Here is a 25,602-nt window from a genome sequence, read left to right as displayed (position 1 = left end):
GAGCTCGTCGTTCAGCTTTTCTTATATACATATACGTACTATGTAGCATGTACACAGTTAAACGCATTGTTGCAAGAGAAAGAGAAAGAGAGAGTAGAGTAGAGAGAGAGAGAGAGAAAGAGGTAAAGCAAATAACTAAATGTGCCACGTTTATATATACGAAATATCGATTGCGTCTCCGTTGCACTTTTAGCTTAGGTACACATACAACAACTATGCGTAAGCGCGAGAGAGAAAGTTTGTTCTTGCCTCTCGCTCGTTTGCGCACAGTTGTTGTTGAACGTTTTGGATTTTCTTTTTCATTTACTCGTTTTTTTTCTTTTCTTTTTTTTTTTTTTTTTTTTTTTTTTTTTTTTTATTTATTTAGACTGACTGAGGCAGGTAGAGACGAAGCGAGAAAAAGTATAAATTGCATTAGTGAATAAGAGATGAGAGCATTTTTTGAACGCTATTTCGTTCAATTATTTATATAATGGATTATATATTTACAAGTTTTTTTTTCATTTGTACAAAATATATTACACTCTTAAACATTTATTGTATCAAAAAGAAGTAGAGTTGAAAATATGGAAATCAAAAAAATTATATATTAAGTAAATCTGAAAATTTTATAAGAGAAAAGAGAATTGTTTTTTTTTCTTTTTTTTTTGAAATTTTTTGAAATTTTTTTATAATAAAATATAATGGAAAAAAATTTTTTTTTTCGAATAATATTCATTAAATTCAACAATTAAAATTTTTAAATTTGAATGACAATGAGATAAAGATAATTTCAAAAATATTTTTTATGTTATATTAATAAGTAGAAGAAGAGGATAAAAATGTAATCATATAAAAGTTAATTTGAGACAAAAACTCTGAAGCGAGTTTTGAATTAAATTTGAAAGATTCGTACGTGACGAAAGTTTTAATTAAATTTTCAAAACTGCACAATGTTCCATGATAATATAGAAAATTTTAATTTAAATATTTTTTGAGGTATTCAGAGTGATAGAATGATAGATTGTAGGAATCGAGTCATCTGCAAGACATTTTAACTGAATCATGCTCTCGCGCTTTATTATCTGTTAGAATGCACAAGATCCGTAAATGGTAGGAAGCAGAGAGAAAAGTGACAAATTTTTAGAGAATAAATCATGTTAAAATGACTTGCATCAAAAGTCTGAGAAATCGTGTTTTTCCAGGTGTGTACGTGTTCAAGTGAGCTACTTGGTTACGATATTGCGAGTATTATATACGCTGCGACAAGCGAGATTTACAAATATTTTATATGAACATCGGTGATTTATCAAAATCCAGTGAATAAAATTCAAACAAACGTACAATAAGCAAAATAATGTTTTAAATTAAATAAATATATAATTCATGACAAAAAGATATGAAAAAGAAAAGCAGGATTTAAAAAGCAAAATGCATATCACAAAAAAATATAAATATGGCTCGTTAGACTCGGAAAGGTAATACCACGGAATATCGCCGGTGCATTTATATATCTGAAAAAGTCATTATTCATCTCTAATGCGTTTTCCTGAGGATTTAAAGGGATCAGCCAGGATTTGGCTAATTATTATTTATTTTCATTTCTGCAAAGCCAACCGCGCGCTGTACTATATTCCGCACCCCAACGAGCCGTACGTATTTATAATATTGTACATCCTTCGCTGCTCAACTCAGCTGCATACCGCGCGCCACGTTTTATCATTACATTTATAATAGAAATTAAGCCAAAAGTGCTTTTCCCGGAATGAAAATAAGTATACACGAAAACTGATACGTTAGTTTATATTATATGTAGGCAACAAAATCGTACATTATTGTATTTGCGATCGTTCGCATCGTTTAAAATTGAGCGTGTACGAGATGTTCGGCTCGCGTATATATTTTTTTAAAAGCTCCAAGAGAAATGGAATTACGATCGCGCTTGGCCTGCGCCGTGCTAGAAGCGAAAAATATAATGGAAAATCGGAAAAAAAGATGTTGAAATAAAGTGCATTCAAAAAATGGATGTAAAAAAATTAGCAAGAGGACCAGCGAAAGCGAAAAAACAGCAATAGAGTATAATAAAATTATTAAAGAAAAAACCATCTAAGCTTGAAAATCGATATCGATAAATACTGTGAGATAAGAAAAAATGTTTATAGCCAATGTTTAAAGAGAAAAAGAGAGAGAAAGAGAAAACGTGAATATATAAGATATATAAAATTCAAAAAAGATGCGACTGTAGTAATACAATTTGCAAGAGACATAACAGAGAGATTAAAAAGAGATTCGTAAATGTAATATGCATTTTAGAAAAAAAAGTAAGGAAAATCATGCGAAAAAAAGGTGCGACGTTGCGTCGATCTCCAGAATGTCCAGCCGTGATTTATTGCATCCCCAAACGTATATTATATGTACACATCTAAACCCGGGAGCATTGCAGGCATCGACTACGAAAGTCGTTTGGCATACAAGCTCTTGACTATGTATGTATTATATACACACCCGTACATGAGAGTGTACGTATCAGTAAGGGTATATAATGTACACACATACACGCTCGCGCACATACACACACTCACACGTATTATGTACATAGAGATTTTTATATTATTATGCAAAATATCGATCATGCTTGAAGTATATAGCTACGAGAGACAGGTGAGTGATAAAAATAGAAATATTACTGCTATGTATATAAATATACGTAATTCATAATATTATATAAAGTGACTTGAAAGGGCGTCGAAGGGTGCCTCTTATCGTTTTATAAACCCTATGTCATGCATAATAATTAAAGATAGTATGTACAATATATGATGGCAATATATAATATGTATACAATATATACATATAGAGAGAGAAAGAGAGAGGTGAGAAGTGAGAGGAAAAGAGAGAAAAAAAAAGAGAGAAAACGAAGAGAGGCTGCTGACTCCAATGAAAAAAAGTGAGAGAAGGTATATAGGTGGTGGTGGTGTGCTGCAATTTCATTACCTTGATCGAGCGATCGGACTTTCTGATTGTACAAAAAGAGAGAGAATTAAAAAAAACAAGCAAAACCTTCGATCTGCGTGAGTGGATTGATCATATAATAAGGGCGTGTATGCGGTGGTGGATCCATCGATGATAACAGTAAAAATCATCACACGCACGCACTCGGATGGACATGAATATTATATAAATAGCTCTTTTTTTCCTTATAATGTACTCTAATAAAATATGTCGGCAATCAGTGAATAAAGAAACTATAAGATAGAGCTGATAAGTGATATTCATATATATAGAGAGAGAGATAATATAATAGAGGCAAAAGCATCAACGTTTAATCAATGTAATGCGTGTGTGAGTGACGATCATATTATGCGAGAGGGTATATACGATGTTTTGGTGCGCGCGAAGCTTGATTGGAAAACACGTCGAGGCTTCTTTGTTGCTGTTGTTGTTATTGTGGTTGTTGTTGTTGTTTTTGTAGCTGATGATGATGGTGATGATGGTGATGACGATGGTGACGATAATCGTGAGGATAATGACGACGATGTTGTTGATGTTATCGTTGGTTTTGACTGAGGGATGACGATGCGACGATCAGGAGCATTGCAGCACTGCGTCGATGATTGGAATTTGTCGGGGAAAAAGCTCGGATACGTGCCCATAGGCGCTCCACGATACGCAATCACGAAAACACAGTGAAATTTTCCGGAATCGATCACGTCGCGAGCATAAAGCGTATATACATCCGTCGGAACGCCGTAGGAATATACTATATACGCACGCACGATCAGGTCGAAAGGAAAATTAATCTCTCATTGTTCATCGGCACGGATGATCTGTCGCGCGCGTGCCTGGCGAATATAACTCCGAGAGCCGGTGATAGGAGAGAAAAAAAACGATGACGGCAAGTCGCGATAAGTAACTCGTTCGATTTTCCACTGCCATGCACATACACTCGCACACACATGCTCTCAATATATAGAGTGAGAGAAAGAGAGAGAGAGAGAGAGCTCAGGACGCGGAGGAAATGGTCCAGCGTGTTTGTTGAACGTAGTCAATATTTACCCTGTCCTTCTCACGCGCTATCTCTCTCTCACCTACGCTATTGCGAAAACTAGTTTTCTAGCAGGTGAATCTACAGCGATATAGCTCTAGGACGTATACACACACGGGAGCGCGTATATAATAGTTAGCAGCCCCCCCACGTAGGTAACACCCGCGCGCGCGAGCGAGCTCGTCTACACGCCGGCCAATTAGTTTCTCGCCTCGCTGAGTATTTGGAACTATATAACGAGCAGTCCCGAAAAGCTCCGAATAATCGCTGCATATCATCTCTCGCTTTTGCTGCTTGCCGCTGCTGCTACTGCTACTACTGCTGTTGCGAACAATCTACAAAGTTTCGCGCGTATTATGTGTGCTTGCGCGCCTGTATATGGGTAAGTGTGGTGGTAATATGTGGGACTCTGTTTCGAGGATAGAGAGGGAGAGAGAGACAGAAAAGAAGAAAGAAAAGAAAAGAGCAGAGTATGTCACGATCTCGGAACACAAGAGAGAGTGACACGTGTGTGGGCCGGGTACAACAGAAAGAATCGAGCGCGAAAGATAGATATAGAGAATAGAGAATAGAGATAGAGAAAGAGAGAGAGAGAGAGAGAGAAGGAGGTGTTAGTTACCTTTGACCTGGAGCTTGGCGGTGTACCTGACTTCGGCTGCGGGGTTCGCGGCTACGCAAGTGTAATCGCCCGAGTGCTCGGCCGCCAGATTGGATATGCTCAAGAGGCTGGAATAAGGATCTAATTGGGACACATTGACGACCGAGGCTAATTTCGAGGGCAGGGGAAACGGCGATTGGCCGTCTTTCAGCCAGGATATGCTGAGGGGCGGATCGCCGGCCGCGACCCCGCACACCGTCCTCGTCCTCATGCCCTCCGACAGACCCTCTTGGAAGTTAAACGGCTCGATAATAGGGGGTACTGGTGACAGTAGTGGTGACAGTGGTGGTTGGTTGGTGTGGTCGGCAAGAGACAGACAAAAAAAAAGAAAAAAAAAAGAGAGAAGAGCACAGAGCCACTCGTGAGATATACTTTCAGAAAGAGAGACAACACGCTAAATATATACATATTCGTCATATGTCATGTATGCATATAATCATTTGTTATATATCTATGACTGCACCCCCGCGTCGTCCGATGGCACCCACTCTGCCCTGCTAAAGATTTTTTTGTCTTTTTTTTCAATTGCACCTTCGATTCAAGCCCTTACATCATTTTAGAAGTATGTATTCATCTAAATTTCATGATGCAGAAAATCTAAGAGAGATCTTTAATAATATGTAAAAAAAAGTAGTCACATGCGTGCGGCTATTTATATAATATCATCGTGCAATGCAAGGGCTTGCCTCATAAAATTAGCTCCTTCAAATTGTATATTTACAATGGTCGTATAATTCTTATTAATATGTAACAGCTTATGAGTTAATGCTATTTGCTAAAAATAATATTTATATAATAGATATTTATATATTTATAGGTATAATAGAAAATATATTTATATTATATGTATATTCGTATTTTTATGGTTCAAATTTTAAAAAGGTAAAAAAGAGGTGGACGAACAAAGAGAAAAGAGAGATAGAGATAGAGACAAAAAGAGAAATATTATTTACAATAGATATAAATATATGTATAAAAGCTTAAAAATAATTAATATGTACAAAAATATATGTTATTTGTCAACGATCAAACATACACACACACATACATGTATATTTTATATATAGTTCGAAATATTAAAAGTATAGAGTGTAATAACGAAGAATATAATAGTAAGTAATTAATAGTAGTAGATAATAACAGTGGCCATAACAAACACAGTAGAGTATAAAGTTGAAATAGAATAGCAATGTAGATTCAAAAAAGATGTATATAGTAGTATCGAAGAAATTTTGGCTCCAAAACAGACGGAGAGCCCAGTTCAGCCCCTTTTGAATAATGTAAATATATACACAGACATACGTACGATTTACACACGTATAAACAGAAAGTATATAACGTAAAGTATATAAAGAGAAATATGTATAAAAGTTATTTACATATACAATTATAGTGTATAAGGCCTGCGAGAGTCGCAAAGGCGAAATTTATTGCAACGTAAACAGTCGTAAAAGAAGCATATAAAACGCACACACGCCTTTACTCTCTTTCCTTGCGCCCACATATATACCCATTCGTTCATTTTGTACACATACATATACACAGAGAGAGAAGGAAAGAGAAGAGAATCTATATATCGTAAAAGTCGCTAAAATCTCTAGATCATGTCACATATTGTCGAGAAGATCACGATGCCAAAGTGATACATATCAATATACGTACGTACATGCTCGGGTGTGCTGCTGACGCTCGTTCCTCGGCAGCTCTCCTGGGCTCCATCGATAGACATATCGCGTGTCGGCAGAGAGGCATGCATTAATATCATAACAGAACGTCCCACAAGATGCAACGCACCCACACTCTCACACTCGCACCCACACGCATACGCATTCGCAGAAAATAATCGTACGTGAACAACGAAACAGTAGAAGTAATAGTATTCATAAAAAAAAGGTAAAAAAATCAAGAGAAGTTATAGAAAAAGTCAAAGTGTGTAACGTAATATTATAAAGATGCACCAGGGGCTGAGACAGGCTCGATCCGTCTGATAATCGGAGCGCTTATTTTTTCTGCTCTTTTTTTTTTGCTCATAAAAAGAGTCCGATCGTGATTTCGGCTAGCAAAATCACGCATTGCGGAATGCGGCTTGAGAATTACCATGAACCATGAGTCGTTGGGTGTGCGACACCTCGGCCGCGGCATTGCGCGCCACGCACGAGTAATTGCCGTTGTGGTCCTGAGTGAGGGCCTCGATCATCAGGATGGAGTTGAACTGATCGACGCTGGTGACGGTGACGCGCTCGGACGGGCCCATGCTGCGGCCGTCCTTCAACCAAAATATCGTGAGGGGCAGATCGCCCCGCGACACCGAGCAGGTGAGCGTCGTGCGCTCGCCAAGGTGCAGGTCCTGGTCGGCCGTGAACGGGCTTATTTTCGGCGGTACTGAAACGTCACACAGAAAAATTCGGCCGGTAAGCTCGGTTGGGCTCTACCTACTCTTAAGCGCGACACATGGACCGTGGACGAACGCGTTGATTGTCATCCTCTCTGCTTGACACTCAGCTCAGCATGCCCAAGTCTCCGAGCCCTTTAGCTTGGTACCTAGACGCCTGCTTAAATAATGGAAACGGCATGCAGAGAAAAAAGAAAGGACCAAAAAAAGAGAGAGAGAGAGAGAAAAGGGAGGATCACTACGTGTAAAAAGTCAGATCGGTCGACTCACCGATTACCGCGACGTCGCCGCTGCGACGGGCCGTGTGGCCCTGCTTGTTCTTGGCCCAGCAGGTGTAGACGCCGCTGTCGACGGACTTCTGGACGCTCGATATGACGAGGGTGCCGTCCGGCTGGACCTTCTGGCGCAGATCGTCGGGCAGCTCGCGGCCCGCCCGCTCCCAGCGGATCTCCTCGATGGGATAGCCTGCCACGGGACACTTGAGGCGCAGCGTCTCGCCCGCGACGGCCGTCACTTTCGGGATCAGCCTTATGTACGGTAGACCTGCGCTCCGAGAACGAGAGAGAAATGTGAAAGTTTTCGAGAGAGAGAAGCGTTGACGTTATATAAAACTGGGACAGTCCGTGAGAGAGCTGCCTGACAGCTGGAGAGGCAACGAGTTGGCGAGAGAGAAAGAGCAACTTTTGCCGAGCAATATCAAATGTTCATAATGCGTCGCGCGCAAGAATGAAGATGAGCCCTCGACGAGAATGAGCAAGTTTTCAGCTCGCACTCGGGGACCAGGCGCTACCGAGCGCGCACAGCCCCAGCACGCATATATTCTATATAAACTTGGAAAGTGAAAAGTTGCTTTTCTTTACTTTGATATTCATTCTCAATCCCGCTTAAAGCTCTCTCTCTCTCACCAACTCCGTCATTCATTCTCTGATATAAATGTGCTCCGCGCGCTTTTGACCCAGAGAAATTCATCTTCGTCCTTTTCTCCAACTCGGCTTCTAGCTTCACTACCGAGTATAAAGTATAAGTAAGTAATGCAAGAAAAATATTTACCATAGATGTTGAGCCTGGCCGAGTGGCTAACCTTGCCGGCGCGATTCTCCGCCGTGCAGGCGTACTCGCCGCCGTCCTCTACCACCACGTGGCTGATGTTCACGTGCGATATCACGTCGCCGTGCACCGTCACGTACTGGCCTATCACGAACCTAGAGCCAACATAGCGGACAAATTTTTTAACACACAGCCTATACGTATGGTATATGTGCTTGTAAAGCTCGTATACCTATACACGCGATGCTCTTCCTCTTTTTTTTTGTACGTACGTACGTACGTCCGTTTGTTTTTTGGCAAAGTATCAAAAAGATCGAGACTGACCGCAGGATAATAAAAAAGGAAAAAAAGTAAAGGCCATCGCGAGCAAACAAAAGATATAGGCATCGCACGTGTACAGTGGTACCTCTCTCGGCCCCGCGCACGGCCGCCTGTCGCTATCCGATATACTGCTCAGCCTTTAATTTTCCATCGAATTTTTCATTTCTCGTGCAAACTTTTTTTTTGCCAGCTCTCTCTCTCTTTCTCTCGCACCCGAGTCCCCGGGAACGCGCGCAGCTGGCATGCAGAATTCAGACTCGCGCAGAGCTGCTCTATTATTACAACAGTTATAACGATGCATAATTTCCGAGGAAAAACTCGAGCGCATAAAGGGAGTACTTTCTTTTAAAAGCAGTTTTAGCAGTCCATTTTACGTCGCTCTCTTGCTCTTTATCTGTGTGTGTGTCTTATGTGTGTGCGTGCGTTCTCTGTGTGTGTTTGCTGTTTCTTTTTTAGCCGCACCCAGGCGAGGCTAATACGAGCAAACTTTTTGCAGCCTCAAAACTTTTAGCGGGATAAAAAAAAAGCGGGGAAAAAAATCGAATAGCCCCAGCACCGAGGCGGACAAGGGGGAGGAGTAAGGGCATCCACTACATCATAGTGTATACCAAAATAATGTACGCGCGAGTGTGTCTGTGTGGCACAAATAGACGCGCGAGAGAGAAAGCTGGCCCGCTATCACGTGCGATATCGAGGAGCGCGTTACGCGCGCCATATGATGCCACGCAAGCTGCGACGTATACGCTCCTCGTAATCATCGTAGAGCTGACAATTTTCCAACTACAATGCGAATGGCTTTTTATCATTTATCGAGATTAACTTTCATTCAACCCGATAGTGGTGATGTAGTTATTTATGTGTACACAACTTCAACTCATAGTCGAATGGCCGTATCAACTTACGCACACATGCGAAATTAAAATATACTCCCGTTTCGGCATTAAAAATATAGTAAAATTCTGCCTTTTCTCTTGTGGCTTCTGAGAATTCGCTAATGCGCCATCTAGCAGTAACTTGAGTACTATATGATGTTTCGCTTAGTAAGAATGAGACTGACTTAAGCTTCAGAAAATACTTACAACAATACGTATTTCTGATGCTCGAATTAATATTTATCTAATTATTCGTTATTTACCAAGATGCCTGGAACCTCGTTCCTCGCGTTATGAAAGATTATTTGTACCAAAAAAATTAAAAAAACTATATCTCTTCGAATACATTCGCGCGCTCTAGATAACGATCATTATATAAACTTAAAAAATTTACGGGGGGCAGCAGCACTTACCTGGCAACCGTGGGCAGTGGAAATCCGTCGAGGGTCCAGGTGATCTGGGGCGTGGGATTGCCCGCGGCGGAGCACTTGAGCGAGACCGCGGGCCCGGGCTGCAAGGTTTGCTCGATGAACGAGTAGAGAAAGACGGGCGGGGCGTCGCCCAGCTGCAGCTCGGCGGCGGCCTGCGCCGTGTCGCCCTCGGAGCGTCGCACGATGCACTGGTACATGCCCCGGTCCTCGCGGCCGATGCTGCTTATCCTCAGCAGCTCGCTCTGACGCCCGGTGCCGGGCAGCTGTCTGCCGTCCTTGTACCAGGTGACGAAGTGCGGGCCCGCCTGGGGATGCGAGCCGATCTCGCAGCGGAACTCGGCGCTGCCGCCGAGGTGCACGCTCAGCAGCGCCGGCGACACCTCGACGTGCAGGGGTGCCGTGACGACCAACCTACGACGTGGACAGAATAACACCGAGTCATACGGTGCACCATAAATATACTAAGAGATATATATGGCGAACATCGTCATTGCTGTATTATGGAGCATCGTATAGGCAAAGGTGCGCTCGTACACACGCACTTTTTCATTTGTCTTTTGTTTCCTCCTTCTTTTCTTCTCGGCTATATTCTCGGGGTGCGCTCGTTCGCTCGTGCCGTATAACTACGCGCTGCCATAGACGTAGCATAGTCAGGCAGGCTGCTGCCACGTAAAATTGCGCGCGCGCTGCACACGCTGCACGATGAGAAATTGCGCTCGGCTGCACGAAAAAAAAATCGCGCGCGCGCTCGGGAAAAAGGCGCAGCGAGCTGCACGTATATAATAGAAAGGCTGCTGCTGCTGCTACGCGAAAGCGGGGATGAAGCAGGAACGAGCGAGAGAGAAGCCGACGCCGCGCCCAAGCAGCAGCAGCAGCAGTGCGGCGCCCGTTGAACGTAAAATGAACGTCATATTTTTCACGGCTCGTGCACACGCGAAACAGAATACTTGCGTTTTTCAACTTCGGGAACGTACTCGTACAGCAGGCAAGTGTGCGCCGAGCTAGCTGCAGAGCTTCGAGTATGGGAAAAGAGAGAAATGAATTTCTCCTTTTTATTGTTGCTCGGCTACATAGCTATACACTTACAAGCCTGGTGGTACACCTTTTGCGAGAGAGCTAAGAGAGATAGCTCTCGATCGTCGTCCGCGTGTGCAGCGCCGAGAGTATGGTTATACCTATACCGCACTCGCTTAACATATAGATACAAGACAGCCCTTCTTTTTCTCCGCAAAGATTTTCTCCGCAATTCGAGTCGATTTATACATAGTAGTAGAAGATATATACTATAGGTACGTGCACATACCGACTTCCCGCATATATATACGAGAGAGGAGAGAGAGCTACGCGCGGTCAAGATCGATGAGACGCGCGCGCGCGCTTGCTTCTCTCTACTCTATATCTCTCCGCCACGGTATGGTTCAGCTCTTCCGCAGTAGTAGCGCAGCGCGTACGGTCAGACGTGCAAGCTCAATGGCTCGTCAGCAGCAGCAGCAATAGTAGTAGTAATAGCAGCAGCGCGCCGTACATATCTCAACGGCAGATTGTATACCACGCACATTTCGCTTCTCTCTCTCTCTCTTTTTACTCTCTCGATTTCAGTCAACGCTCTGAACGATGATGATGGACGTATCTACTTTCAGGAAGCTTTTGCGCTCCCCCCACTTGAACTCAGCTCACCCCCGTCGAGTGCACCACACGATATAGTACGCGAACGACAAACAAACGAAAAAAAAATAATATGAACGTCACTCACCTGACTTCGGCGCTGGCCTCGCCGCCGGGATTGGACGAGGCGCAACGATAGACGCCGCTGTCCTCGAGGGTGACCGCTTCGATGGCCAGCACCGGTCCCAACAGTCTCGTCCTAGGCCCGGGCAACACCAGCATCGGCTCGGCTCCCGTTTGAGCGTACCATCTGTAACACAGGCGTGCACAGAAATCCATCATTGATAAATGTAGGTCACGTGTGTGACGCCGAAGCGCCGAGAGCAAATAGCTTTGACATGCTCGCGACAGAGAGGCTGCTGTTGGTATTTATGGATAGAGAAGAGCGCCCGGTCAATATACATATAGAATATATCGACGAAAGCGTGTCACGGACAGTCGTTGATGTTGTGTACGTTATATCCTCCGATCGCGCGAAACTACAACAAAGAACGTAGTCACATATAGTACGTACCTGTACTCGGGCGTGGGACAGGCCTGAGCCACACAGACGAGCGACGTAGACTCGTCCTGGCCTACGTAGACGTTCTCCGAGTGATCCAGTATGATGGGCGGCATCACACCCCGATGATCGGCTATCCTCACGTTGGCGACCGAGCTCACCACCACTTGGTGCGTCAGCCTGTGCATGGTGCGGCAGCGATAGCCCGGCACCTGGTCGGCGAACTCCAGGCCGTGCACCAGGAGCTCGCCCGTGGGCAGCAGATGGAACTTGCCGTCGCCCTGCAGCGACGGATAGATGTAGAAGGCCGGCTCCTGCAGCCAGCTGACCACCTTCACGAGATCGCGGACGAAGCTCGGCACGACGCACCTGAGCACGGCCGTGCAGCCGCGCGAGGCACCTCCGATCACCTCGACCTCCACTTTGTACGCTTGGGCCACGACTATAGAAAGAGAAGAGAAGTAAAAAGAACAAATGACATTTTAGATATCGCATTTTCTCTACATTTGTATGATCGCGGCTGCGGGTATGCCACCGCGACGGCACGTCCAACTTATAAAAGCAACTTTTTTCGCTGCGCTGCGAGCTCCCTCGAGCTCCTCCGCAACTCTTTTATGCAATATTATACGACTCTCGCGCTCGAGTTCTTCGGATCGCGCGATGTTTGCTCACTGCTGCTACCCGCTAGGGTCCCGAAGTTCTTTTCCGTATTCATACCGTTCATTAGCGCGACTCTCTCGTGCAGCAGCAGCAGCAGTAGAGTTCGAAGGAAAAATAAAAAAGCGCCAACGTCGCCAACTTTTTTATACACTCTGCTTGTCCGGAGCGAGAGCAGCAAAACGCGCACCGCGTCGCAGGCCGCTCCATCGTCGTAGTCAACGTCGTCGTCGTCGTCCCGCAAATTCTCGATTGATTTTCTCGCCTAGTTTTTTATCCCTCTTTTTTTCATTGCAGCTGCTACTGCAGCTACAGCGCCCTCAGTTTTTTCTCCCTTTCTACTTCTTCTTCTCCGTCGTTGCGAAAAACCCGAACGTAGCGTCAGTAATCGCACGAGTCAATGATTCTTTTACGGGTCGTTCCTTTTTTTTCTCTTTGCTTCTTCGTTCGCTTCCATCCACAGCTCGAACTGCTGTACTACGACACGTATCTAGCTCTCGACTCGAACGCGAGATTGAATTTGCGTTTCTCGTGGTAAGGAAAAGCAAATTGATTCCTCTGCACGCGGTCAAACGCGCTTACACGGAAATCGATCCTCGAGCTCAAAAAATGTTTCCCGAACTTTTTTCATTTCTTCCGTCTTTCGAATCGTATGAGATATGGTAAAATAATGTGTACTCACCAGCTCGAACCTGGACGTCGCGGCTGAGCACTCGGCCCACGGAGTTGCTGGCGACGCATCGGTAGGTGGCGCTGTGCACATCCTGCCTGTAGGCCGAGGCTGGGAAGGGCAGCAGCACGAGGGTGCCGTTCTTGAGGAGGCGTCGGATGCCGGGCACCTCGAGGGCCGGCAGACCGTCGGCCGTCGACCAGTCGACGTTGGGCGGCGGACTGCCGGTGGCGGCGCAGTCCAGCCAGGCGCCGCTCGAATTCGAGAACTCGACCCTCGAGGCTGGCTCGATGAGGAAGCTCGGGCCGCGCTGGTGCGCGTCGAAGCCTCGGCTGCAGCTCGCGATGATCAGCAGCAGTACGCCTGTGTAACAACGAAACAATTACGATGACGATACAGCTTGACTCAGATACCAACATTATAGAGAAGGTATTTGGAGCGAATTGAGTTTTCAATAGTTGCAGGGGTGTTGCGTGTGTGCGCACGAGGCTGGAGCTCGCTCGAGCATAATGCAACAAGTTACAACACGACGACGGCGGCTAAACGAAATTTTCCAAGTCCCCGCTATATGTATGGCGAATGCTTACAGGCTTACCTAGTGGCTCTACCCACGTATATGCGTGTATGCTGTATGTGTGCTGGGTGGGTAAAGGTAGTATACTACCGCGGAGACGCGGGCAACAAGTCTGCTGTGCTGTGCTTGCGATAGAGAGAGAGAGAGGACCGGAGCGACAAAACTTTATCGGCCTCGGGCTGTTTGAAAAACTTGCCAACTTATATACACGAAGGCAGGAGGGAGATTTACTGTGTCGTGGGGAGCTTATGTACTCTTTCTCTCTCTCTCGCTTACTCTTCGTGTGTATTCTCGTCTTGTATTCTTATTTCCAGCGAGGTTGCCGCTGCTCGCTGGTGTACGATCTATATACATAAACAGACTATACAGAGCTCTAGGCCCCGCCGAACGCGGGAATAAATTGCGCCTCGGAGTTCGCGAGAGCTGCGCGGAGGGATAAATCGACAACTTTTCCTATTACTTTTGCTGACGCTCGCGCTAATATTTGTTTTCCGTTGCATCTCTTTCGCCCAGGCCCCCCCTCCTCGCTCAAAAACTTACTCCGCATAATATATATACAAGCGAGTACATAATATTTTATGAATAAATCCAGCACGCGTCAAAAGGCTTTGCACCGCTACACGTAGCGTATAAGCGTCTCTCTTCATTACTAAAAATTTTCAAAAATGATCCTCGCGTAGTAAACAAAAGCGGCGCGGGGAATGCATCGCTCAACAACGACGACGACGACGTGGCTTCTGATCCTCGCGGGGCTGTTGCCTCCTGCTGCTGCCTGCAGCCAGACGCATCCAGCAGGCGCCGCCAGTGTGGCGGGGCGCATCGCGAAAGGATCAAAAGTTTCGCAATTCGCTCGTTAAGAGGCTTATTATAGCCCCCCGACTCGAGCGAGAGCTTGCAATCGCTCGGCATGGGTTGAAAAGAGAGAGAGAGAGAGGAGAGAAAGAGCCGCAAGTGGTTACATGCCATTCTGTGCATAGCTATATATAATACGACACGCGATAGTCGGCGCAGCTATTTTGGAAAGTGCAGGCAGTGTATGGATATGTGAGGGAATGTCTCGTTGGCTATATATTACCACTGCGCTGCAACGTCGCGAGGCAGGCGCGACAGAGAGACAGAGTTCAACGATCTGTCACTCGGCATGCTCCATCTCTCGCTCTCTCGCGCGATATCGATCTCTCATATATACATGTACGTACGTATAACGTATATATATCTATATACACATGCACGAAGGCTCGAGGCTTCCTCGGAGCGATTCCCAATGTGTATCCAGCAACGTGTATATAATGAGAAAAGGCGCGCATACCGCAGGCACAACAGCAGCAGCAGCGGCGGCATAGATAGATACGGATTGGCAAGTCAATGGCCTCGCTGAGAAATGCAAAACACAAGCTCTATATAACATGGAGAAAGAAAGAGAGAGAGAGAGAGAGAGAGAGAGACACGCTTGCAAGGAGCTGCCGAAGCGAGAGAGAAGGAGAGTCGAGCTTGCGATAAATTGAAGGTTAATTTAAGCGCGTCGAAGCTGTCAAGAGTCTTGAGACTCTATATATGCCTTCCTCTCTCTCTTTCTCACTCACTCGCTGTATACCGTTGTTGAAATCTCAGGGATACAACGTCGTCTTCGGAGCAATGCTCCGCCGACTGACTCTGCTGCTGCTGCGCTCGGAATATGATTGGAAAGTTATAGCGATTAGATAAGAGCTCGTGTGCAAATGAACTGGTCTTCTCCTCCTTTGCCTCTCTCTCTCTCTCTCTCTCTCTCTCTGTCTTTCTGCAGCCTGTTCGGTGCAGTTGCAAGAAAATCAATCTTCAAAGAGAGCAAACGAGAATACGAGCGGCGCTAGCTGGCAGACGTCTCTTTCTCTTATTCTGAATGCGTCTTCATCTCGCCCGTCTACATTATTCAAAGCCGTACATATATACGCAGAGAGACAGATATACATTGTATGTGTGTGTGTGTGTGTATGTGCATGGGTATTATATGACCGTATACTCGTGGCGCGCCCGTACGTGCGACTCGACGTGGCCTCTCTCTGTGCTAGGCTACATACATATACCGTGTCTCACTGTTTATTTCGTGCCACTGTCGCTGGCTGCTGCAGTATTATTCCTTTGCGCACGACAGATACAAGAGAGAAAACGTAAAAAGACTTGGACAGTACTGCTGCATGCCCTCCTGCAGTGTGTGTGTGTGTGTGTGCGGGCAGCAGCTCTGTGTTATACATAGGAGGGTCTACAGCAGCCCCTACGAACGTCTGATGTCCAAGCAAAGCCTCTCTGGTCCTGTGTAAACACCTCGATGTATATATGTACTGCCACTGCCATTGCTACTGCTGCTGCTGCTGCTGCCTGTGCTGCAGTCAACGACTTTCAGGAGTCGCGTATACTAAAGCTCCGAGTCGTCGTCGCCGTAGCGTCGTTTGTAGTGGCCTCTCGAGTACGCGTAAAATGCAATTTTTCAGTGTGGGCGGCTATGCACTGCGTCTGATCGTATAATATATTATACGTATGAAAAGAAAAGGGCAAAATCGATCTCGGAAGACGCAAAGCGCCCCCCGATTATAAATGCGCGAGCTGACGTAGACTCGACGTCGCCCACCTATACTTTTGATCATCGGCTTTCAAGAGACAATTAGGGACTTTGTTACTGATCGTGCAGCAGTAGAAGCACATACGTATTATTCGTGAAAATTATTCGCTCAGCCAAGGAGAAGAAACGAGCCGAGTCTCGTCGGGGAAGAGGACTACGAAGATGACGACGACGACGACGACGGCGCTAGGGTGAGCTTTACTTTCAATGCGCAGTATATACGAGAGCACGAACAGCAGCAGTAGCAGTAGCTGTAGCAGCCCCACCCGCCCGCAAGTAAGAAGAAGCCGAGCAGCAGTAGCAGCAGCAGCAGCAGCAAAAGAAGAAGAAGAAGCACTCAAGAGAGCCGCGCCTCGGGGGGTCATTGTACCTCTCCGCGCGCGCGAGCGAGCGACTATGCTGCTACTGCTGCTGCAGAGAGAAAAGCTGTGCAGCAGCAGCAGCTGAAGGGGTGGGGTTTATAAGAGGAGCTAGAGGCGAAAAATTTAGCAGTAATCTCTCGAGGCATGCCTGCCTGCCTGCCTGCCTGCCTACCTATCTGCCTTGCTTGCGACTCTGTGCAGCACAGCTCGTGGACTGTGTAGCTGTTGCCGAGGAACGAGAGTGAGCTAGCGAGCGAGCGTGGGCCAAAAGGCGGGAGGAGTACGTGGGGGAGAAGAGACCGGCCGTGCCAGTGGCGCAAAGCAATTCTACCGCAGCCTCCAACGATGCTCGCTTTATGGTCTTTCTTCGCTTTAGAGATATGTCTACACAGCTCGACGATGCACACGGGCAGTACAGCAACTCCTCCGACCCTCCCCTGGCTCGCGTAGTTGTGCCATCAAACCAGTCTTATAGCAGTAGCTCTATGCTTTGTGTGCTGAGAGAGAGAAAGAGAGAGATTCGTCCTTTCATCGCGAGCCAAGACGACGACGACGCTGGGTACACGGCGGAGCTATCCCTCATTATGCTCGGCGCTCACGCGAGCATATAAAACAAAGATGAAGCCGGCTCGTCGTCGAGAGTAAAGTCGGCGCAGCTAGTCATTACTCGTTGTCTATTCGAGTCCGACGACTCGCTCTCGTGCTACATATTTATTATGGGAGGCATGGAGGCAGGTAATAGTCAAAAAATCCGTAGCGGCGGTGGCCGTGCTGGTATAATATTCGCCATGGGCGCGCACCCGACACTGCACCGAGCTGGCCTAGGCCTATACAGGTGGCGCGAGGTGGTGTGAGTTTTGTATGTATACCTATATCCAGGCGAATATATTACTTTCACTGCGGCACGCGGCGCGACGAGCTAATGAAGCATGAAGCTTTATACCAGATGTGAAATATATAACGTCCTCTGTGTGCATATTGTAGCAGGGCTAGGCTGTGGTGGTGGGATCAGCTGCGCGACACTATTGTACATCGTTGGCGTAGATCTATATACATTGCACTGTTGCAGTATCACGCAGAGCATGCAGAGAGAGAGAGAGAGAGAGAGACAGAAAGTCAAGCTCGAACGTATCGCGTCGAATTAATCGAGCGCTCGACATGGCATATAATACCTGCTCTCTTGTAACTATAGCTATATCTATACGCCCGATAGGTATATACCGCTCACACGGTTGAGTGTGTAGACCACTGCAGCATGAGCCAATCCGGCCCTGGGTACATTCTGGTTATTATATAGGTACAAGCTCATAAATGAGAGGATCCAATACGCGTATGAGAGCGTTCATGCACACATCTATCTCTCTCTCTCTCTCTCTTTCTCTCTCTCTGCCTCTGCTTCCTCTCTTCCTCGTTAATATAACGCTACTGAAAGAGAAAGCAGCCTCGCATGTGTGTGTGTGTGTGTGTGTGTGTGTGTGTGTGTAAATGTACGTGTGTGGCATCGGCAAAGTCACTCACAAGCTCTCCCTCATCATACACTTCGAAATCTTCTTTAAATTACTCGCTAGTCGGGTATACAACATAGGTACAGCTGCAACAGATAGTAAGCGAGCGCTGCAAGCACGAGAGTATATAGAGCTTACTCGATGCTCGGGAGGGCGGGTGCGCGCAGCAACTCTTCACTTACATCGCGATGTGCAGTAGCAATAGGTGCAGTTGAAACGAACAAATTGTCACAAAGTCTTTTCTCCCCTCTTTCCCCCCCTCGATGACTTTTTTTCCTCCTTCTTCTTTTTTTTTTAGTCGTTTTTGCTTTTCTCTGTGGCGCTGCGGCAGCAGGCCCTCGCTACCGTTTTTCAAAGCGAAGCTTCCTTTTCTGTCTTTTCACTTCGTTATACGTATATATCGTGCAACAGCAGCGACGGTGCAACGCGCTTACTCATCTTTGCAAGAGAGAGAGAGAGAAATGAGATTGCACCGAAACAAGAACTAGGCGGATGTTATTATCGTTTTTCTTTTTTTTCCTTTTTTTCCTTTTTTTTGCCTCGCACAGAGAGAGAGAGTACGTTTGAGAAACGCAATAATATGCTAAATTCAATGGGCCAAAGCGTTGGCAGTGTAGCGCTGCCTCTGCCGTCGCTGATGATGATGATGAAGCTCTTTGTAAATCGTAACTTTAATCAGATATTCAAGAGAATATAATTCATAATCATGCCAGCAGAGAGCCAATGCAATTTCGCTGCTGCTGCCTGCTTGTGTCAGCTACAGAGAGTAGGAGAGAGAGAAAGAGAAAAGAGTCCGACGAGAGCTATTTATCCTAAGAATTAAACAGCCCTTCCAGCAACTCTCTCTTTCTCTCTCTCTCTCTCTCTCTCGCGCTATACGCGTTAGCTAGCCTGACTTTCGACTGCTGTGAAGAAGAAGCGAGAATAAGAAGCCCGGAGAGTTGTAGAAGAAAAAGGAAAAGTTTCTGCGCAAGAAACAGCAGAAGCAGAAGAGTCGTAATCGTGTCCGCACGCTCGAGCCTCGGGATATAAAATATCTCCTCGCTCCCTCCCCCGCGTGCACTACTGGACTCTCTCTACATACTTTTAGGTATAGGTATAGCTCGTTCTCGAGGTTCTCGTCAAGGAGCTTTTGCTCGCCGCTGCGTAAGTAAGAGCGATACCTTTGAATTTGTGCATACATAAAGACCTACCTGTGCCGATGGCCTCTTCACTGTGAGGGAATGCACCCGCGTTTGTATTTGGATACGATGCATTTTTTTTATTTTATTTTTTTTTTCCAGGGCGACAAACGAGGAATCGCATTACTACTAGGTGTTTATATAAACGTTGTACATGTACTGCGCAGGTAGGTGCCATATACGACATATATATACACAGTATCGAATTTAACGAGACGAAGTCAAACAAAAGGGGAAAAATATATACGTGGGCGCAGCGTATACGCTCGCTAATTGATCTCAAATTATTCAGCGTTATATATAATATGCTGCCGCTGCTGCTACGACATCAACATTCATCAGGGCTCGCGCGAGCTTTGCTGCGTTCGCGCAAAAAACTGACGCGCAATATATCTATATACTCGTTTGCGCAGCGAATAAATAAATATGCACTCTCTCACTCCAACGTGTATATAAAAAAAAAAGAGCGAGAGAGAGAGGGTAGATAGGGGGTGTGAGAGCGAGTGAGAGAAATTTAATTAAAACTAGAGACGACGCTGACGACGACTACACATATTTTAAAATGCATCGGTGAAATATACCGCGCGTGCCCGAGTGTGAGTGCGCACTGCATAGAGAGGAAAGGGTAGCAGTAGCAGCAGCAGTAGGTATAGAAGCTAACGAAATGCATTAACTCTCGGGAGAGGATAAAAGTGCCGCTCTCTCGCGCTCGCTCGCTGCTGGTGCCAGTAGTACTGCATTCAATGTATCGGATGTGAAAATTCATTTTATATGCAGTAGCTGCTGCCGCAGCCGCGCACACCATGCCCCTCCCGCAACTTTAATGCGCTACTACATGTGTGCGAGTGAGAGAGAAATACATATCATGTAGAAATACAAATACATAGCAGCGGTAGCAGCGGTAGCAGTGCAGAGAGCTGCTCGACACATAACTGGTGTTGTACGTATAGGGTGCACAGACGGCGCGCCCCAGTTGAAAAGTAATTAGCTCGTTAGCGCGTATATACACGCGCACTGGTGTTACACGTTATATATTATTATATATGCTATACCCTTTTCGCGCGCGCGTAATCGTGTAACAGACGCGAGCGCTCCGATATCTATAGGTACGATGTAGCTATATAGGCCTGGTATGCGGCATACGCGCGCGGCGACAACACGTATAACGACGACGCGACGCAATCTGTGCCGCGCTGCCGCCTATAACTACGTCATAGCAAACATGGGAATCGTTAAAGTACTTCTCTCTCTCTCCCGATAGGCTGCATATATGCAGGCACGATCGTCGCAATTTAGCGCTCGGGCACGGAAATACGACCGAGCGAATGAGTGAGTGAAGTGAGAGAGAGACAGAGAGAAAGAGATCGCCATGCACACATGCCATGGTCACATGCGGGCCAATTGCTTAGAGCTCGCGTGCGCGGACAAGCGTTGCAGCGCCAGGTGAGAGTCATTAATCGACGTTTTCATCTTCTATTTACGCTTTTTCAACGGCTACGCTGTAGCGGGTATGTAGGCTGGTCGATCAGGATGAGCAGCAGCATCTGTACTCGCACTCACACCCGCGAGCGAGCCCTGGCAAATGTAGTTATCGCCACACGCTAGCTAGTGTGTAACTCGGCTGGACCTGCTCCATATATATATACATCTATGTACTCTCGTTGTAGGGCAGCTGCGAACGAAGCAGAGAACGAGAGAGAAAGAGAGAGAACACAACGTGATCAATGAGAGCTAGTAGCGTAGAGCATCCGTGCGTGGTATACCCTGTATATATACGCTTACAGGTAGTCGCGCTACTGACGCGTATCCTCTCCCTCGTAGCCCCCCTACCCTACCCAAACTCTTGCCCCCGCGCGCGCGTCCACGTCGTTGTTTTTGATTAACTTGGCCCTGTTTATTCGGGTCAGTGGAGGCAAGCGCGCAGCCGGAAGTGCAGTAACAGCAGCAGCAGCACCAGCTCGTTGCAACTGTAGCAACCCTGTACCAGCTCGATGAGTTTAAAAAAAAAAAAAAAAAGAAAACAACCAGCAGACTGCGCGATATATATACTGGGATACAAATTGAATTCAGTACTGCGTTAAATTGGAAAAAAAGCACCGGAGTGTATGCTATACACGTGTAAAATTCGACAATCCTGTACTGCACTGCATATAGCAGTATACGGGCTGGGGGAAGTGATACACACGTATCGCGCGCGCGCGAGAGTATGTATTTTTCTATTTACTCTCGACTATTTCTCGCTCTCTTTCTTACAGCTGCTATCCACGTCGCAAGGGTAAGCTTTCCGGGGGAATTTTTTCGTCAAGAAGGAAAATAAGACGACGACGACGACGACGAAGAACGAAGAAGAAGCGACTGCGATTACACCGTCGACGACGACGACGACGACGATAAAGGGAATGGAAAGAAGAAACGTCACGGCTGTGTGTACGTATATACATTGCACCATCCACGCGCAGCAGCCGAGTGTCTGGGAAAATGCAGCAGCAGGCGGATTTGCGCAGTCTCATGAATAGGCAGAAGAGAGAAAAAGAGAGAGAGAGCCTGGTAATCGCGAGCGAGCGCCCAGCAAGCGTACAACTTTTTTTTCTCTCTCTCTCTGTGCAGTGCAGACTCGGCGAGAGGGATGGGCGCGCAGCACGAGCTTTCAAAAGGAGAGAGAGAGCTGGATGGGTGGCTGGGTTCACAGAGAGATGCATATATATCATCGTCATTATTGTGATGTATGTGTGTGTGTGTGTGTGTGTGTGTGTGTGTATGTGCGTATGTACCGCTAGGCTGGCTGCATCACACGCGGCGTATATTTCGAAAAGTATACTCTCTGTACACCGTATATGCGCTCTGCACTCGTCGTCGTCGTCGTCGTCTCTGTGTATACTCGCACATAGTCACGTATATATGCCGGTCTGACATACACGCGCGGAGGAAAGCTGCACGTAATTAATCTTTCAGGCGGCGTTTAAAGATTTCTTTTCCGTCTCTCTTTCTCTCGTGCATCCTTGCAGCTATATCGTGCTATCTCTTTTCAGCAGCTATATCAAAAATGCTGTCGTATACGCATCGTTTTCTGCCGTACTGCAATTTTTAAGAATCTCTCCTCTTTCTTTTCATTGCTCTCTCTCAGCTCTTCTGTATAACGGCGAAATTCCTCGATACGATTGACAGCTTCTCGCTCTATTGCTGTATACCTATAAGCTCGCTCGCGCGCTTGCATGCCACGAGGCGAATGATTTTTCTAACAGCGCGTCTCGCATAACTCGGATGGGATTCCAGGCGCTCTTTTGCACCCCGACTCTCTCTCTCTCTCTCTCTCTCTCTCTCTTGTGAACTTCCACCAGTAACGGGGGCTAGTTATTCGTGCCTCGTATATACGAGCGATTGAATAGCTGCGAATTCTTGACGTCTGTTATACACGTCGTATTATATACAAACGGGTGCAAGCTCGGATTTCGCAAAGTCCGCCTCGAGCTTTGCACTCTCCCATAGTTCTCCTTGCTCCACAGATTCTGAACAATATGTTCACTGTTTACGAGTATAGTGTGTATGAATGCGGCCAATTAGAATTCATATTTACCAACGATACACAAGCGCACGGCGAGCATCTCTCATCCGATCGAGTCGAGAGAGAGAGAGAGAGAGAAAGAGAGAGAAAATATTATTATGCATGTGGAACACGTCGTCGTGAGCTTTGCCTTTCGGGACGCGCGCGCGAGATCGAGTTTTTCCTTCCTTGCGCGTCCGTGGGCGCCGGGGGAGAGAGCTTTCAGAGACTTTGCTCTCTCTCTGTCGCGCGCGCTCGAATATCTCTTCGAAAATATCGATAGAGGGAAGGTGGAGAGAAGCGCGCGCGAGAGAGAACATGTGCATGTGTCAAGAAGCGCATAGTTACACGTACCTACATCCTCCTATATACAGCAGGATATTATACATAGGTATATGCAGGAGGCATGGCAGGCAGACAGGCGGCAGAGAGTGAGAGAGAGAGAGAGAGAGCCTGGCAACACGGCATCTGATTTTATAGCTCTAGGCAGCATTGTAAACTTGGAATAGTCGATCAGATAAATATTTGCATGCGGTGAAAGCTCGTCCGAGACTACTATATATGCGACGAAAAGTTTGCCCTCTCACGTGTGCGTATGTATCTGTGGGTATGTGTGTCTGTGTACGTACGTAAACCGTACGTAGGTACGTCGGAAGCTGCTTTCACAGGCAGCTCGCGTTTCTCTCTCTTTCTCTCGCTCTCTCTACTTGCAGGCATAGTTTCCTCCTCCTCCTCCTCTACCCTATGTAGGTAAACGTAAACGCGCGTGCTGTATATGGTATAGATGTGTGAGAGATGCGAGAGAGAGAGAGAGAGCTTGCACATTGGGTTATGTGCATACTCTCGAGTGTGCCACTCACTCTCCCTACCCCCTACCCTCTCTCTCTTTCATCGATGCGCTACGTGTGAACGTGCACGAATATTGTACATGTATACACACTACGACGACTATCGAACTTTGACGCGGTTTCTCGCGCTCGCGTGTGCGGTCTTCACTCACGAGAGTTCGACGTGTGTCTAACTCGAGTAAATGCACGATACGTCTTCTATCGTATAATCACGCACGTAAATTATTATCAAGATGTATTACAACGTGTACGCAATGCGATGTCTTAATTAATACAATAATAATAACAATACGTTACCAGTTGCGAGGAGGGTCGTGTGGCCGTTGGTCAGCATGATGCTTCTCTCTTATCTCGGCTTGTCTCGAGCTTATCAATCTCCTTCAGCGCCTCTAACTGACGCGCTGATGGTCCTCTTGCTACAAAGACGGCTGGCAGCACCACGCGCAGCCGTCGGCACATCGAGGTCTCTCGTGCTTCGACTGCGCTACACGATCCTCTCTATAGCCAGCTGCTTCTGCTTCTCTTACACTTTATCAATTACATCTTGTTTTTTCTTTTACCTTTCTTCATACTGCACTCGGAAACGACATTATTCTACTCTCCCTCCGTCCGAACGAGGTCGAGAGAGAGAGAGAGAGGAACGAAAAAACAAACAGAAACAACAACAATAACAACAAGCACACACTGTTTCTATACGTATATGTATGTATAAGGAGTAGTCTTGGTGCACTGTAATATCCCTGCTGCTCTACTATCTCGTGTATACGTGTATAAAGGGGGTGGCAAAAGCACCGTGTGCCGCCGGCTCCGCAACTGAAAACTGAGCTCCAGAGCTCCGCAGCAGCACAGCCAACGCCGCCGCCGCCGCCGCCGTTGCTTTATCGGCTCGATGCTCGCGCACGCGTCCCACGATCCGCCGCTGCGCGTATAATACTATAGCCCACGCTACACACCCCCGGACAGGTGCAACGAACGAACGTTCGTATACCTCCGGGCTCTCTCCTCTCTCGCTCTGGCTCTCTCTCACTTTGCCATCTCTCTAAAGCTCTGAGGCTGCTGCTGCTGCTGCTGCTGCTGCTGTGACTCTCCTTTCTCGGCTTGGCAGTTATAGCTTCTTTATTCTATATAGAAGCGGGTCTCTTTCTCTCTCTCTCTCTCACGGAGATAGGGTAGTGCATGTATACTCACACAGAGGTGCATGCAGGTAGTCCAGCAACAGTTAGTGACTCTCTCTCACTCCAACTTGTATAGTAGTAGTGGTAGCAGCAGCGGCTCTAGTAGTACTACTACTAGCTAGTAGTAGTATAGTCTACTTCCACCTGCAACGGCTCTCCGCATCCACCTTATAGACCCTCGCCTCGCGTGGCTATATCTCTATCTCTCGCATTTTTCAATGAAACTTTTAATAAATCCAGTGGAAAACTTTTGATTTCATCCGAGCTTCCCATCGTTTTCTCGATTTCTCTCTTCTTCTACCACAAGCTAATCCCCTGTGCGCACACGATGCGCATAGTTCTGCATGATTTTTCCACAACCGCCGCCTCGCCTCGCGCATACAACTCATGCGTTCGCGAATTAATAACGAACAAAAAAAAAAGAGAAAAAGAGAGGGGAGAAAAGGGGTATAAAGGAAAAGCAGGAAAAAAGTATTGCCACTAATTAAAATGGTTCGCCGCAACGAAGCGATGATACCTCTCTCGCATCAGTTGCCATGCTGTCTGTGACTTTGTCTGTTCGTGTGCCCCTTCTGCACTCA

At 46.5% G+C, this 25,602-nt stretch overlaps 1 protein-coding gene across 1 annotated transcript in view; it reads right to left on the bottom strand.

Moving 5' to 3' along the window:
* LOC106660025 (Down syndrome cell adhesion molecule-like protein Dscam2) overlaps positions 1 to 24,490 on the bottom strand; it is a 36,160-nt gene extending 11,670 nt beyond the window's left edge. Inside the window, exons 1-8 of the mRNA XM_023460377.1 lie at positions 24,144 to 24,490; positions 13,252 to 13,602; positions 11,925 to 12,354; positions 11,499 to 11,660; positions 9,728 to 10,156; positions 8,125 to 8,276; positions 7,345 to 7,617; positions 6,780 to 7,064 (exon numbers count right to left, since the gene is read on the bottom strand). Coding sequence (XP_023316145.1) covers positions 6,780 to 7,064; positions 7,345 to 7,617; positions 8,125 to 8,276; positions 9,728 to 10,156; positions 11,499 to 11,660; positions 11,925 to 12,354; positions 13,252 to 13,602; positions 24,144 to 24,180 — 2,119 coding nt within the window. The 5' untranslated portion in view covers positions 24,181 to 24,490. The remainder of the gene's footprint in view (positions 1 to 6,779; positions 7,065 to 7,344; positions 7,618 to 8,124; positions 8,277 to 9,727; positions 10,157 to 11,498; positions 11,661 to 11,924; positions 12,355 to 13,251; positions 13,603 to 24,143) is intronic.
* Between the last annotated feature and the right edge of the window lie 1,112 nt (positions 24,491 to 25,602).

This window comes from Trichogramma pretiosum, unplaced genomic scaffold (genome assembly GCF_000599845.2).
Source record: "Trichogramma pretiosum strain Unisexual culture from Peru unplaced genomic scaffold, Tpre_2.0 scaffold29, whole genome shotgun sequence".
NCBI classification, from domain to species: domain Eukaryota; kingdom Metazoa; phylum Arthropoda; class Insecta; order Hymenoptera; family Trichogrammatidae; genus Trichogramma; species Trichogramma pretiosum.
Note: the sequence above shows the minus strand (reverse complement) of the source record. Positions and strands in the feature narration are given on the sequence as shown.